The sequence below is a fragment of the Patagioenas fasciata genome, chromosome 5 (assembly GCF_037038585.1).
Source record: "Patagioenas fasciata isolate bPatFas1 chromosome 5, bPatFas1.hap1, whole genome shotgun sequence".
NCBI classification, from domain to species: Eukaryota; Metazoa; Chordata; class Aves; order Columbiformes; family Columbidae; genus Patagioenas; species Patagioenas fasciata.
In genome coordinates, this window is record NC_092524.1 from 31,026,150 (window position 1) to 31,040,774 (window position 14,625).

General features: G+C 41.1%; 1 protein-coding gene across 1 annotated transcript in view; it reads right to left on the reverse strand.

Moving 5' to 3' along the window:
* LOC136102299 (cytosolic phospholipase A2 epsilon-like) overlaps positions 1-14,625 on the reverse strand; it is a 36,651-nt gene that overhangs the window by 18,530 nt on the left and 3,496 nt on the right. Inside the window, exons 3-4 of the mRNA XM_065839278.1 lie at positions 10,546-10,621; positions 86-222 (exon numbers count right to left, since the gene is read on the reverse strand). Of these exons, the coding sequence (XP_065695350.1) occupies positions 86-222; positions 10,546-10,621 (213 nt within the window). The remainder of the gene's footprint in view (positions 1-85; positions 223-10,545; positions 10,622-14,625) is intronic.

Below are 14,625 nucleotides of genomic sequence, written 5' to 3' on the forward strand. Positions count from 1 at the left end.
TAGAAAACAGAACATCCTGTTTTGGGCTAAGCCTAATTAAGCTGCATAGAGATGAGATGAAGAAGAGAGCTTTTGATTTGTGTACCTTGACTTGTCTTTGTATCCGGAAGTAGAAACTTTCATTCCACACAGGATTTCTGCAGTTTTTGATGGTTTTGGTGTGGAATTTTTCATCTGAAGAAGTTGGCAACCAGAGGCTCACGTAGCAATCAGATTGGCTTACTATAGAAACATAGGTACAAAATATCTGGCACTGGAAGCACAACACAAGAATTGAAGGCATTGAAATGCTCTGTAGCTTGAACAGGGGTGAGACATGGTTAGTTCTTTCTGATATTTATTGATCAAACCAGGAAGATAGAAATGACACAGCTGGATAAAATGCATTCGTTGTTCATCACAACGCTATTTTTGAATGAGCAGTGTATTCAAATAGCTATGCACAATCCTATAAATTTTTAAAAAATGCAGTCCTAGCCAGTGGATAGGACAACATGAATAGCTAGGAATCTTTTATTATGCCTTATCAGCATTCTTTCAGCTCTCTGAAAATTTGTCAGGAGGAGAAACTGCAACTGATGCAGCAGTGAGTGAGTCTCAGGCCCTGAGAGAGATTGCGTGTAAATCATCTCTGTGGCATCTTAGCTTTGTGAGAAACCTTAAAAGAATCAGGTTTGAGTCTGATTCAGATAATGTATGTTTGGCATACCTGGTTATTAACTCTTCACAATGGAAAATTAATTATTGCAGCTACCTAGAGCGTTGTCTTCTTAGGTGGGGTAGGAAAGGAGATGCCTACCAGCAGTACAATTGCTTCTTCAGGAGGTCAATAGGTAGCTGGAGCCTTTTCCTGGTGTTTGCCAATGCCTCAAAGACCTGGCAACTGTTTCCTACTCTACATCTTTTCCCAGGAAAAGTGAAGTGCCAGAAAGGATTTGGATCTTGTGGATGAAGGGAGTGAGCCTACACTTACTATAAGGGATCATTTCCTGTAGATCATGAACAAAGAAAACACCAGAGATTCTCAGACCTTGGACAAGAACTGAAAGATCTGATCCATCCTGTTGTGTAAACATGGGCGTCAGTAGAGAAAAGAGGAAAAGAGGAGAAAACCAGTCCCGTGGCAGTCAATAGAGAGCACTACCTCATGAGCAGAGACACAAACATCTGCTACCTGTAAGGATGGCACAGGTCTTGAGTCGGTTCCTCAAGGTTGAAGAGAAGTTAATCTTGGTTTCTTTGCTCAGGATATCAGATATACTCCTTTAGGATATTTTGCCTAAATATAAGGTATAGCCTGAAATCCAGAAGCCCTGTGACTGGAACATCCCCTGAGGATCATGCCTGTTGGGCAGGGAGATTCCTAGGTAAATCTTCATGCTGAATCTGAAGGAATTTCTTGACACTGCCAGGAATTTTCCCTCATGAAGGACGTAGGTTGCCTTTCTACTGGAAATTATTTCCACAGACAACCTTTCAGTGCCTCAGATTTTTACATAATCAAAGTGACAGGGTAATATATTGAGTTGGGCAATTACCAGTGTAAGATTCAATTTACCGTGTGTGGGAGGGCTCTGATTACCGAACTGTCTGATAACTGAAACATCTCCCCTCTCTGTGCTGTCTGATGCCCTGTCAAGCTGTGGCACACTTATCCAGTAGTATTGCTGGCTCTGATCTATGGAGTTTCTCAAGAGCGCATAGGAAGCCTGTACAAAAGCCAAGAACCAAATATGGCCTCAGGCCATTGCCTCTCATTCATGCAGTTATCACTGCCAGTCTTGAGTTTTCCAAAAACATGAGTCCAGCATCCCCAAAATCACCAAAGTGGTTGAGATGGAATGTACTTAAGAAATGTTAAACTGATCTGAAACATAATTTCTCTCCATTTCAGCTTCTGGCCATTGTAGGGTGCATTGTAGCTTACACACTTTTTGCTGTAGTTGAAGAGGCCAATTCTTTTCCTTTATTCTTCTTAATGAAAACCAAGATTTCCTTTTTAAAACCCAAGCTTTCAGCCACACTATATAAAACAAGACTTGTGATAGAACTGAGAAAGTTGGCAGTGCTAAAACTTGGAGCCAAGCATGAATGAACAGCTGCAGCATTTATGAATGTCTTTCATTACTGTTTGATCTGGAATTCACTGATTTGCTGGAGTGTTTTCTTTGACAAAGCATTTTCATGATGCTGCTTTCTAAAATTATTTTTTCATATGTGTGTTGCTTTCGTAAATACTTACTGAAAAGAAGCTGTTTACAATTCCTTGTCAAACTGATGAAGTACAGGCTAGATAAATGGACAGTGAGGTAAATTAAAAATTGGCTGAACTGTGAGGCTCAAAGGCTTGTGATCAGCAGCACGAAGTCAGTCTGAAGGCCAGTCACCAGTGGAGTACTCCAGCGGCTGACACTGGGACCAATGCTATTTAACATCTTTTTTGACAATGTGGGTGATGGGACAGAGGGCACCTCCAGCAAATTTACAGGTGGTATTAAACTGGGTGGAGTGGTTGACACACCAGATGGCTGTACTGCCATTCAGAGGGACCTGGACAGGCTGGAGAACTGAGCCAACATGAGCTTCATGAAGTTCGGCAAGGGAAATGCAAAGTCCTGCACATGAGGAGGAATAAGCCCCTGCACCAGGACAGGCTGGGGTTTGACCAGCTGAAAAGGAGCTCTACGGAGAAGGACCTGTGCATTTTGGTGGACACCAGGTTGAACATGAGTCAGCAATGTGCTCTTGTGCTAAAATAGGCCAACAGCCTCCTGGGCTGCATTAGGAGGAGTGTTGCCAGCAGGTGGAGGCTGATTCCTCCTCTCTGCTCAGCACGGGCAAGACCACATTTCTCAGTTCCCCAGTAGAAGAGAGGTGAGAATGTACTGGGATGAGTCTAGCAAAAGTCCACAAAGAAGATTGGAGCGTCTGCCACATGAGGAGAGGCTGAGAGAGCTGGGACTCTTTGGCCTGGAGCAAAGAAATCTCAGGGGGTTCTTATCAATATATGTAAATACCTGATTTGGGGTGGGGGAAAGAGTGAATTAAAGAAGTCAGAGTCAGACTCTTCTCAGTGAAAGGTAAGTGGCAACGGACACAACCCGAACTACAGGAAATACCATTTAAACATAAGGAGAAAGTTTTTTTACCATGTGAGTGGTCAATCACTGGCACTGGTTGCCCAGGTAGATCGTGGAGTCTCTGTTCTTGGCGATGTTCAAAACCCCACTGGATATGGCTCTGAGCAACCTGCTGTGGCTGAGCAGGGAGCTGGACTAGGCAATCTCCAAACGTGCCATCACACCTCAGCCACCCTGTGTGATTCTGCAATATCAAGGCTAGTTGGTCACAGACGAATTACATGTAATTGTTAGTGACTGCTGAGTGCAAATTTGACCTTGAAGATGGGCTGAGGTGGAAGTACTAGGATGAAGCATATCCTCTTTCTGTGGAAAAAGGAAACTAGGCCACATGTGGCACATCTACAGTTCCTACTGATAGGAAGAGGTTATTATTTCCCATAAAATTCTTGTGATTTTCTATATTTTCCTTGAATTGTACAGAGAGCATCAACTATGCCCCATGCTGTGACTCTAACTGAGCTTATGAATTTCTGTAGAATGGCAGTTCAGTTGAATGCCAGCTAAGCTGTGAGGCAAACAGTGGGACAAGTAAGAAAATAACAGGATAGCTGGATGTCTGCTGAATACTATGAAGACTATTATACCCTTATTACCTCAGAGCACTTGAAATGACCAACCAGCTTTTTTTTGCCCCCTCGTATCCCTGAAAAAGTGTACAAAAGAGCTAGTGAAAATCTTCCTGTTTATTCATTGCTACCTGGGAGCTAATACAAAAAATAGTATTTGCATTTTCTTCATGCTCTAATTTTAATGTGGTTGCTGGGCATCATTAGCAATTTGATGCCACGCCAGGCCCTTACTTCAGTGCATGTGTTGCAACTTCATTCCCTGATGACATAATGTTGCCCTATGTGGATGCCAAGACATCTGAACTCACAGTCAATTTAGAAGTCAGCACTAAGTGACCCTGATATATTTTCCGAATTTTTATCTTCTTCTGATTCAATTGTGTTTGTGTACTCACGGGACTATTTCTCATCTGTGTCTTCAAGCTAAACATGGGCTAAAAAATCAGGACTGAACTGAGAAGGTGAGAACCGCAGCCAGGTGTTTGCTCGTCTGTGAAAGTACAGTCCTGTGACATGTTCCTGAATGAACCATCACGTGCTAAAATCATTCATCTCCATAACAAGTAAGAAGAAAATTACAGCACTGAAAACTAAAGCATATAAGAAAAACTGGTCTCAAATGAACATAGAATGTAAACTATAAAATCTCATCTGTCTTGTTACTGCATTTCATAACATCAAAAAGAAGAAATCATTTTCTCCTAGAGAATTTCTCTCCATCTGCACAGACAGGTTCCCTTTGAATCTGAGTTGACTACGGTTCACCTTAAAGGAGGAGAAGAGCCGCCCTCATTTCTCAATCATTGGACATGGTCTCTGGGAACATTTTACCCCACCGGCATAGTATGATGCAAATGGTATTAAGAAGTTCCCTCCAACTGCTGTCTGCCTGAGTGCTAATTTGAACTGAACTCTGTCCTCTAGATTATCCAGATGCAACACTCATCTGTAAGCATAATATGACTCTCTGTAGCTTGCTTGTGAAAATAACAAAGGCTCATAGATCTGCCATGCTTAATCAGTGATGTGCTTTACCAGGAATGGACAGTCCCATGTGAATGAACACTCCACTCTGTCCAGCCATTTAAGTCGAGTGGCAAAGTAGAATTCGCTCCCTGGAGGACAGACTCAGTGAGTGCGGTACCTACTGCCGTCACTTTCTCATCTTCAGTCACCTCTACCTCCTGTGCCAATGGCATTGCTTGCATTCTTGGGGCAGGACAGTACGTATCACCTGCACTAGTTGTATTCTCCATAACTTGCTTGCATTTATTTTCCATAGCAAAAATAACCCCTGATGTCTTTGGAGATCCACTCTGATTTGCAAGGTCTCCAGATGTTTCACCCCAGAACTGAATCATTTATTCTGAATGGATAAAAGAAGAGATTCCACAAAATAATTTCATAAACTGGGAGAGGAAGAAGGCTCTGAGCTCCTCTTTTAGAAATATACAAGGTCTCTCTTCATTCAAAGACGAAAAATGAAAGGATGGTCGAAAAACAAAAAGAGGGGTAAAGGGAGTAAGGTGATAGTTCTGACATCCCAGCTAAGAGTAACAGGTTTTCTTCCACAGCTGAGACAGCTTCCACATGCATCTGATTTTTATAGTTAGAAAATATACCTGATAAATGCAGTCACATTTCAATCCCCCCCCACAGATTTCACCTTGTCCTACCCCAGTTCTGACAGCTGCATCACAGGGACCCCCTCTACCCACAGCCTCTTGAACTGGCAGGACAACACCCAGCAAAGACATTTCTGTTGCCGGGAAGAAATCACCCATCAGCCTGAAACTCACTCCAGGTAATTTCTTACTGGGACACACAGCTCAAGTTGACCTCTGCAGTCCAGGCAGAGTGTTGCGAACACCCAGCACCAGTGAGGCTGAGTATGTCAAGCCAGACCTGACACCCACCTCTTTACTCCTGCTGTTTTAGTGAGCCCAAACACTCTCCAACAGCAAAAGCCAGCTCTTGGTATGTATGAGCTGGTACCCACATAGGCTGCCATGGTTTCAGAGAGCAGACCATCACAGAGATCCCTTTACTCAGGTCTTCTTCAGGATCCAGTGGAGTCTAAGACAGTTTCACTCTTTCACATTGTACTTAATCGTAGCAGGGAGAGCCACATCGCTGCAGGTCTGTGCAACTGGCATTGCCTGAGGACCTGGGTCAGGTCTGCTTCCACTCATGGGGACACAGAGCAATTCCCTCTCTGGTCATCTGTTGTTCCATGGGAGTGGGGTAAGGTCACCTCCACCTGTGGGCTTTAGGGGCTGCCATAAACCAGCAAGTAAGCACTAATGATGGCAAAGACTGGCCAGGCTGGGAGCTTGGTGCAGCTCTGTGTGGCCACCCAATAACCTATTTGTTTAAGGAGAACGGCTGGAAAGTGTTGGAGAGCCTATGCCACCATGGTCCTCCTCCCATTGAAGCTCCTTTCTCATACTTTTGGGAAAAAAAAGTCACTGGAAGGGGTGTTAGCAGCGAGGAAAGGAGCTAATCCACCCTTTCCCTGTCCACCTCACTTGGTCAAATATTCCCTCTACACACGGGGAATTCTCTAGGAGAAGTAACACCATTATCAGAGTCAGGAAACATGAGCTTTTGTAAAAACCTGTAACACTAACCTCCAGCTGAGGAGGAGCAAATAAGCAGCCGAAGACCAAAAAAAGTCATTCTTTTACCCAAGGCTGTCTGCAGTCTCACAATGAGCAGGTGAATATCACTGCAAAGCAGGAGCCAGACTGCAAAGGTCCCATAAACTTTATCAGAATTGTCTCCTTTCTAGCGTGGCCACCACCTCCACAGCTTAACTACCTACAAGCACTGGAGCCTGGTGATGATACGCAGTGCATGCAGGGCTGCAGAATGAGTGTAAATGATCTTATCTGGGCATCCACCTCCCTAGTGTATGCAGTGAGATGAGGGAGTGCCAGAAATGTGTGCTTGAGTCTGACCCATTATTATGAATTGGCATAAAGGTCAGTTAAGAATACAGTGAAAACAGATCAGCTCAGGCCTGTCAAGAGCATTTGCATGATAAGACAGAAACCAGTTGCATGAGGTATGAAGCAAATGTCAGGGTTCAATATTACTTAAGTACAGAGGAGCCCACAAAAGTGGGGAAGCAACTGTAGGTATATGAAAAGGGCTAATTGATTCATTGAGGAGGAGCAGGGTGCTTTATTTTTGTTTTAATTTTTTTTATTTGTGTGAAAACATATGCAATCATTGCCAAGCTCTTCCAGCATATGTTGTCTACAGGCAAAGGTGTAACATTACATTTCAGAATAAGCTGGGGCTCCATCCCAGACTTGCGAAACACACATCCCATGGATATTGAGGTGCATGTTTAAAAACCACCCAGGATCAAGTTGTGTGCACACAATAGTGAGGAGTGTCAGTGGAGGTATATAGAAAGTGGCATTCTCTGAAGCTAGGATTTGGCAAATAAGTCAAGGAAAAATATAAAAACTCTAATGACCAAAGAACCAGGCGTGACTGCACTTGCAACAAACTGAGAGAAAATCAGGGAAATGAAGCACATTTTAGCCAAGTGGAGATGAACAGAAACTTGAGCAAGCAGATTACTGTGCATGCTTGGAAAGATGGGAAGCCAGCATGAGAGCAGAAAAAGTAACTCATAGAAGCTGATGCACTCAGTGGGAAAGGTGGCTGGTTCCTGGATTTAATATTTGGAAGATGAAAATCCAGATAAATTTGAAATATGCTATCACAAAAACTGTTGGTCTTCCACTGATATCTCACAGTTAGATAGCACCTGTATCAGCTGCTTATAATCCACTTTCCAGGGGAAAAGATCTTATTGCAGAGAAAAGGCTAGGTAAATACAATTTTCTAATTCTCATCAGCACACACTAGCATGTGTAGCTCTTTTGCTGTTCTGATACTTCAAATAGTTCAAAATGTTAAACCCAAAACATTAAGCTAAAAGGACATCAGTATCAGTGGAAAATCAAGCACTTAAAAATTACAAGATATCTTTTTGCATTCTCACTGTTTCTAGGACTTACCTCACATCTTTAATTAGAATCCCCCTACACAAAACAAGAGATAACCTCTTTCAAAATGAGCAAGTAATCTAAACAGACAAGAGACAGAAAAGGTGTGGGAAAAGATAACCTGTTATCCATATTTTATAGCTAAGGCAAGAGGCACAGAGTGTTCGGATCACTTGCCTAAACTTATACAAAAGTCGGTTGGCAGATTGTCGTGGTTTTGTTAAAAACCAAGTTTCTCTTTTAGTGAATTTTGCCTGTCAGCTAAAGCCTTCATATTAGCTGCATTTTCCTGGAGAACCAGACACATGTTTTGGTAAACCTAGCAATGGAATGCAAACTTATTGATAAGCTCGGATGGACATCTCGCGAGAGGGGCAACGAGAAACTGGTGACCAAGAGACTGACCAATGGTGTATAACATTCCATTCACGTGAATACTTCATATAAATGTGGGAGATCACGAGGATCTTGTCCCTTTTGCCTTTTCCTTCCCTTTTTCCTCATGGCTGACATTAGGAGAGGACCTTGCTGGTCGTCCCTGTGAACTGAGGCCTAGTGACAGACTGAATCCAGCGCCGGTTGGCTACAGAATCTAATCCAGGACTTTGGGTGCTGGCTCTGCAGTTGCTGAGACTTTCAAGATTGGTTTTGTATATTTTGTATTATTTTCTCTATTCTTATTAGTAGCATTAGTAAAACATCTTTAATTTTTCCAACTCTCTTCTCTCTGTCCTTCTTTCCCTCCCGATCGCCTGTCCTGAGTGGGAAGGGGAGAGAGGGAGGGGAAAAAGGTGGAAGTGAGGGGGGGAGGAGGTTAACAATGCATCTGCCAGGGTTTGATTGTCACCCCGCAATCTTAACCCTCGACACAGATCTAAAAAATGAGCCCACACATCTTGATTCCTACTCCAGAAATGTACATTTTGTTGATAATGGGAATATTCTAAATGTCTACTTCTTGTTATGCAAGACTTCTGAAATCCCACTGTCCTCAGGATGGAGGACAAGGTCACAACAGTAACACTCTTTTCTGAGAACGCAGCATTGTTTTATTTTGTGCAATCCCTTTACATAAGCCAGTGAATCATGGTTCTTATCCTGTTATTCAGTTTCCCTTCTAGATCAAAGGTGATACTAAAAAAAATTAAATCAACACTTCAAAGGAATTAAAGTGAGGTCTTGCACATATGTGCAATGTTTCGTAGCTGTGAAAAATAACAAATTAATTTGACCTTCTTTGCTATTCTATGATATTTTTTCTATTCTCTGCAACCCAATATTACAGAACATGTGAACTGAACACTTTTCTCCGTTTGGATGGAAAATCAACAATGGTGACATCCATGTTCTTGAAACGCCAAAGTGAGTGGAATACAAAGATATGGTGAAAAGTTTTTTTTGTAGACTACTGTTCCATCAAAAGATGAAGATATAAACAAATGGTAGTGTCTGGGGTGAAAATGTTGCTGTCTTTGAATTATCCAGTGGAAGCCAAATACTGCTCACTTGAAGAAAGCAAAAAGGTATCCTCAAAGTCTGTGAGATCACTTGCTGTCTCATGAAAAGATGGGTCTAGTCCAAAGTAGTCTTCTGAAACAAAATCTCTTAGGGTTTCCAGGCCAAAGTAACCTGAAGCAGTGCTGCTAGTTTACTGGCAGCATGGAGCACCTCATCTTGTTTCTTTAGAAAAGTTGTGTCTGTCATAGATATTGTCCAAGTTTCTAACTTCAGGGAGTGTATCAAGACAATCTGAGAGTCCTTGACATGCAATGTACAGCCATGTCCTCTGACAGTTTTGTTAACTGCACCAAAGCCACCACATTTTGGAGCACCATAGCTAAAGACTTTTGCTCTGTGTAAACAGCAATTGTTAACAACTTTGCATTTTGATGGATCCTCTAACTGTACTAAAAATATTAAAAAGTGGAAAGACAGAGGAGTGAGGTGACATGTTGTGTGAAATGTTGGGCAATGAAGAGGCTGTGGTGTTGCTGAACATCAGCACGATCTCCCAAAAAGGAAAGAAATTGCAGAGCAAAAGGAGACAGAACAGTATGGTAAATGGATATACAAAACTGTAGTTATTACTGACCTGTCAAGATCAAGAGGGACAAGTTGGAATGGCAAGAGAAAATTCTCCAGAGAAAAACCTCTGTGGAAGTGGAGTACCAGGTAAGGGCTGGTCAAATATCCTACATTTTCAGAATACTCTGCATCTAAGACATAACACACCATGTACTAGGGTTTCTGAGATACATCTTTCAGTGGGGGGCAAGAGTCAGAAACATCCATAACAATGTGGCTGCTCAGGACATGTACACCTCACTGGACTTCGGAGATGTGGCAGGGGTCTTTAGAGCAAAGGATTAAGATTGACTGATTTGTAAAGATTTCAGCCCTGTATTCTGTGTATTTGTTACAGACGTGGGATACAAAGCCCTGGGTATTAAAACAGGTGTTAGGATATTTTCACACCTCTGAAATAACCAGCTGGTCTGTGCTTTGCTGACTGATGAAAGTCTTAAAGATTCAGTCAGTACCCCAGCAGGCATTAATTTGTTGCTGAATTCTTAAAAAAATAATTAAAAAAGGCAACCAACTGAAGAAAAAAAAAGCCAAACACAAAACCAAACAACAATAAACTTCTGAAATTGTAAATATGTATTCTGTGGCAGAAATTTGCTTTGATTGTTATTTCTTAGCTGGCATGATTTTTGTGTTTTGCATTCATCCAGCTGTTAGCACAAGCAGGAACTAATCTAGTGATTTTAGAACTGTAAAATGTCAGTAAGAAAATCTGGTACTTACAAATATCTGCCTGATGAGCATTTCTCAACTTTATGATTCTTACAGTGAGCAGGGAATAAGGTGATATTTCCTCCTGCTGAAAAAAATAACAAAGGAAATATGCTTTAAAGTTTGGGATACATGTATTTGTTGTAACAACAACTAAACTCTGAAAGGAACCCAGGTTCTGCTGAAGCCATCTCTTCCAGTTGGCATCACAGCAAAAATACAAGAGGCAACAAAGTGTGCTTTCTCCACGAACTTCATCTGCTCCTAAAAGCTGCAGTCACCTAGGCATACAAACTGGAAGTGTGGAAGGAGACGATGAATAGGAAAGTGGAGACAAATAAGATGAGAAAGTTCAGTTAACCAATTACATTAAATTATACATGCAGTCATCAGCATCCAATACAATGACACAAAATTAATTGAATCACAAATCAGAAATGCTCCAATTTGGGTCCAAAGGGTTAGTATTAGCAGTCAGGCCACCGGAGCAATACACAGCATCAGACAAATGCTTCTAGCTTGCTTTGTGGGAACAGAAATTTTTCTTACGAAATGTGGTTGTCTGATTGATAGACATGGAGTAGTAGTAAAAAGTACATGGTTTTGACTACAATACATCTCAAAGAAAGCTATCTCTCATTCCTTGTTGAAGATGCCAGGCCACATCAGCTGGATCTGTAAAAGTTATGCCAATCACATGTGCTTTAGAGATTTTACATCTCCAGAGAACAGATCCACCATGTCCATCAGCAGCAGCTAAAGCAACTACGGTATCAGCAGAAAGAGGCAGAAAATGGATAAAGCTTATTATGACTGCAGCACAGATGGCTGTCTGGATTCTCCGACTGTGGAAACAGTTGTGGAAAATTTGTTAAAATAGATGAGGTTTATAGAAAGGAAGGAGAGCTGCACCATGGTTGTACAAAAGAGACTGGATGAAAAGTTTGAATCAGCATGGGGGGTGGCTACCTGTATCATAGTTTAGGAGCAGAAGAAAAGGAGGAATTTCTGAAATCTCAGACTATATTGAGTAATAAATTCCCAAGTTGATGTATGTATAGGACCAGGTCTCGTTAGAGAGTTGGGGTAACACAGTAATACTGCAGTGAATACCAGAGGACAAGGGTATGCACAGGAAAGAAAAATGGCCTTTCAAATTCTGTCAAATCCTGAGAGTTTTCTGCATGCAAAGGTGTTATTAGCAGACTCTGAATTTGCTATGTCCAATAAGGGAGGAAGATACAAATCGTATAAGATATATATTAAAAAGTGACCTTGAGAGTATCAGGTTATGGAAAAATAATGATTTTTTTTAAAGGACTTCTGTGTAAAGCATCAATAAAACCAAAATGTTATAGCATTAAAATTAGGAGGATTTGGGAACAGGGAAGTGTTAGTTTGCAGTTCTAATAGCAAGGATCTGTGGAAGTTATAAAATGACCAGACTAATTATGATGACATTTGTTGATTTGCAGAAGGGTATTTAGCCAAATAATACTGAAGGCACAGTAAATATTGGGGTCAAGCAACAGGTGGCCACTTCAATGATGTGGAGGCTTGATGGTAGTCATTGATATTCAAGGAAGAGTTAATAGCAAAAGGCAAATAGATCAGTCACCTCATGAAACAACACAAGGTGGCTGAAGTAAGAAGCTGTTGTGAAAGCTAATGACAAAAGTTTTCAAATATTATCTGAAGTGAAAATGGAGGAGTGCTGATGGGACATGATGAAATAATTAGGAGATGTTATTTATTTTCTGAGAAACTTCAGTTAAAACAACAGGGAGAAACTCTAGAGTGAAATAAGAGAAAGCACATTCACAGGTGCTGCTACTGTGACAAAAAGTCAGACTGCTAAAAAGGTCAGAGTATAAGAAATCAGTGAGACAAGACAGTACATCAGCTGAAGTGTGTAAAGCATTGGAGGACATGGAATTAATCATGACACATTTTAGCTTAACCTCCCAAATAATTTCCATCTCTCTAGGGATGAAAGATATGAAGGTCACAAAAGGAATTTGCAAAAAATTGCAGTAATTCTCAAGCTATGAAGTTATCCAACAAAATGGCAAAAATGAATTTTTGAGAAAATGCTGGGTAATTTAAAGGCATATTAAATAAAAGTTAAACAGTACCTAAAATAACCTTAAATCTTTGCCTATGAGCTCAAGCTTATAACCAGGAATCACAATGTCAAAATGTTTTCAATAAATTGACGAGTTAAAATACTAATACTTTCTGCTGTGAGATGCAGAAGTGGCACACCAAAAACAACAAGAGGGCTATTAAGTGCTGAATAAATGCATTCTCTTTATTAGGCTACAAGAAGCAGAACTTGACTTCTGTGTGGGTGTATTCCAAAACTAAATAGGAAATTAATCACTGTTGCCTAAAGTCGTAGGTAGGGCATAGGATATTTTACATGGCTGTTTGTTCCAAACAGGGGGTGTAAATCTCAGCATTATCAGAATCTGGGCTGAGCCATTTCCACACTGTTGTTTCAACCATTATTGTAAGGTTTCTATACCTTTCTCAAAAAAATTACTCAACTTAGAGAAATACATAAAAACTTCAGCAGACATATTTGAGGAGGGAAAAAAAAAAAGAAAGAGTTAAAGGATTTGCATTTAGTGATGTTTCTCTCTTAGCCTTCTTTAATGGCACCAGTCCCTCAGCCAGCATTTGGAACACGTGTTTTTAAAGATTGTCAGAGACATGTATGAACTGCCATGACTTTTTGCAAAGAGGAATGACAGAAACAAGCATGAGTTCTGTGAAGACATGTTTACACCAAGCACCAGATTGTGCACTTATTCCTGAGCACCACTGCAGCAGACAAGAACAGAGGTTATGCAAAGAATGTACCAAAAGAACCTCATGCTTTGTATGCAAATGTAGACAAACTGGTAAGAGACATCATACAGAAGGGCTATATTAGGAAGGAAAAACAAAACGAAACAATAGAACATATCAAGTGTTTCCATGAAGAACAGTAAGATGTTACACAGATTAGATAACGTGAAAAATTACTCAAGGCTTCAAGTACCTGGTTTCTTGTGGAATCATGGTGAGAAAGTGGGTGGAGATATTTGGTGTCACAGGAAGATGGCTTGTTGCAAAGACCAGGAGTTTATTTAAATTTGAAGAGTTTGGCAAGAGAACAGTAGGGCAGAGCACCCAATCAGCCATAACGTACAGATTAGAAATTTGGTTGAGTAATAAGCAAAAATTATTTCTCACCTCCAGGAGAAGGGCTCTGAGTAAGGGTTGTGTAAGAGGAAAACCAGTGGACTGTGCATGGAAACTGCCTACCAGGAGAAAATTTCACCATATTGCCTGAGAAATCTGAGTCCTGTGAGACAGCAAGATACAGGCTGTGTCAGCCAGAGCACATGCAGCATTCGGTCATGGAACAAAGACCACCAGAGAGAGGGTGGATAAAGAGACTTGAATTAACAACAGAGGACAGAGCTAGTGTTGTGAACCTGAGAGATGCATTCAGCAAATGTGTTTGGTGGCAGAGAACATGCAGCCAGGCAAGTCATGGCTGAACTTCCCTCAGCCTGAGCCTTGCTCTCTGGGTCTATTCATTGGGTCGGCATGGCTTAGTAGCAAAATCCCTGCTCCTTAGGACAATTATTACTTAAAATTTGAAGGAATAATGCAAACATTAGTTTATATTCTCAACATTTTTACCAGTTAGAAAAGGGTTTTCACAGCACTCAGAACCAATCTGTACTCTGAACCCCTCTCACTCTCTCTCAATATAACACTCAGATGGCCTTGTCACCCAAATCAAAGTCCTTCAGAAATAAACCTAGTCTGTTCTAGGAAACATTTTCGTCCCCACCTTAAGGGATCAAAGGAAGAACAAAATTCAGTGATCATCATAATTTGAGACACCAATGCCTTTGAAGAGAACTGCTAAGTATTAAGTGAACTATTAACTATAAAGCAAATCTCCAAGACAAATGAAGGGAGACTTACCCTCCTTGGAGAAGACAGTTAATGAAAAAATACTTCATATAGTACTTTTCTGATGGCCAACTGCCAGACATGAAAACTACTCCAGAAAATTCAAAAAGCAAAATA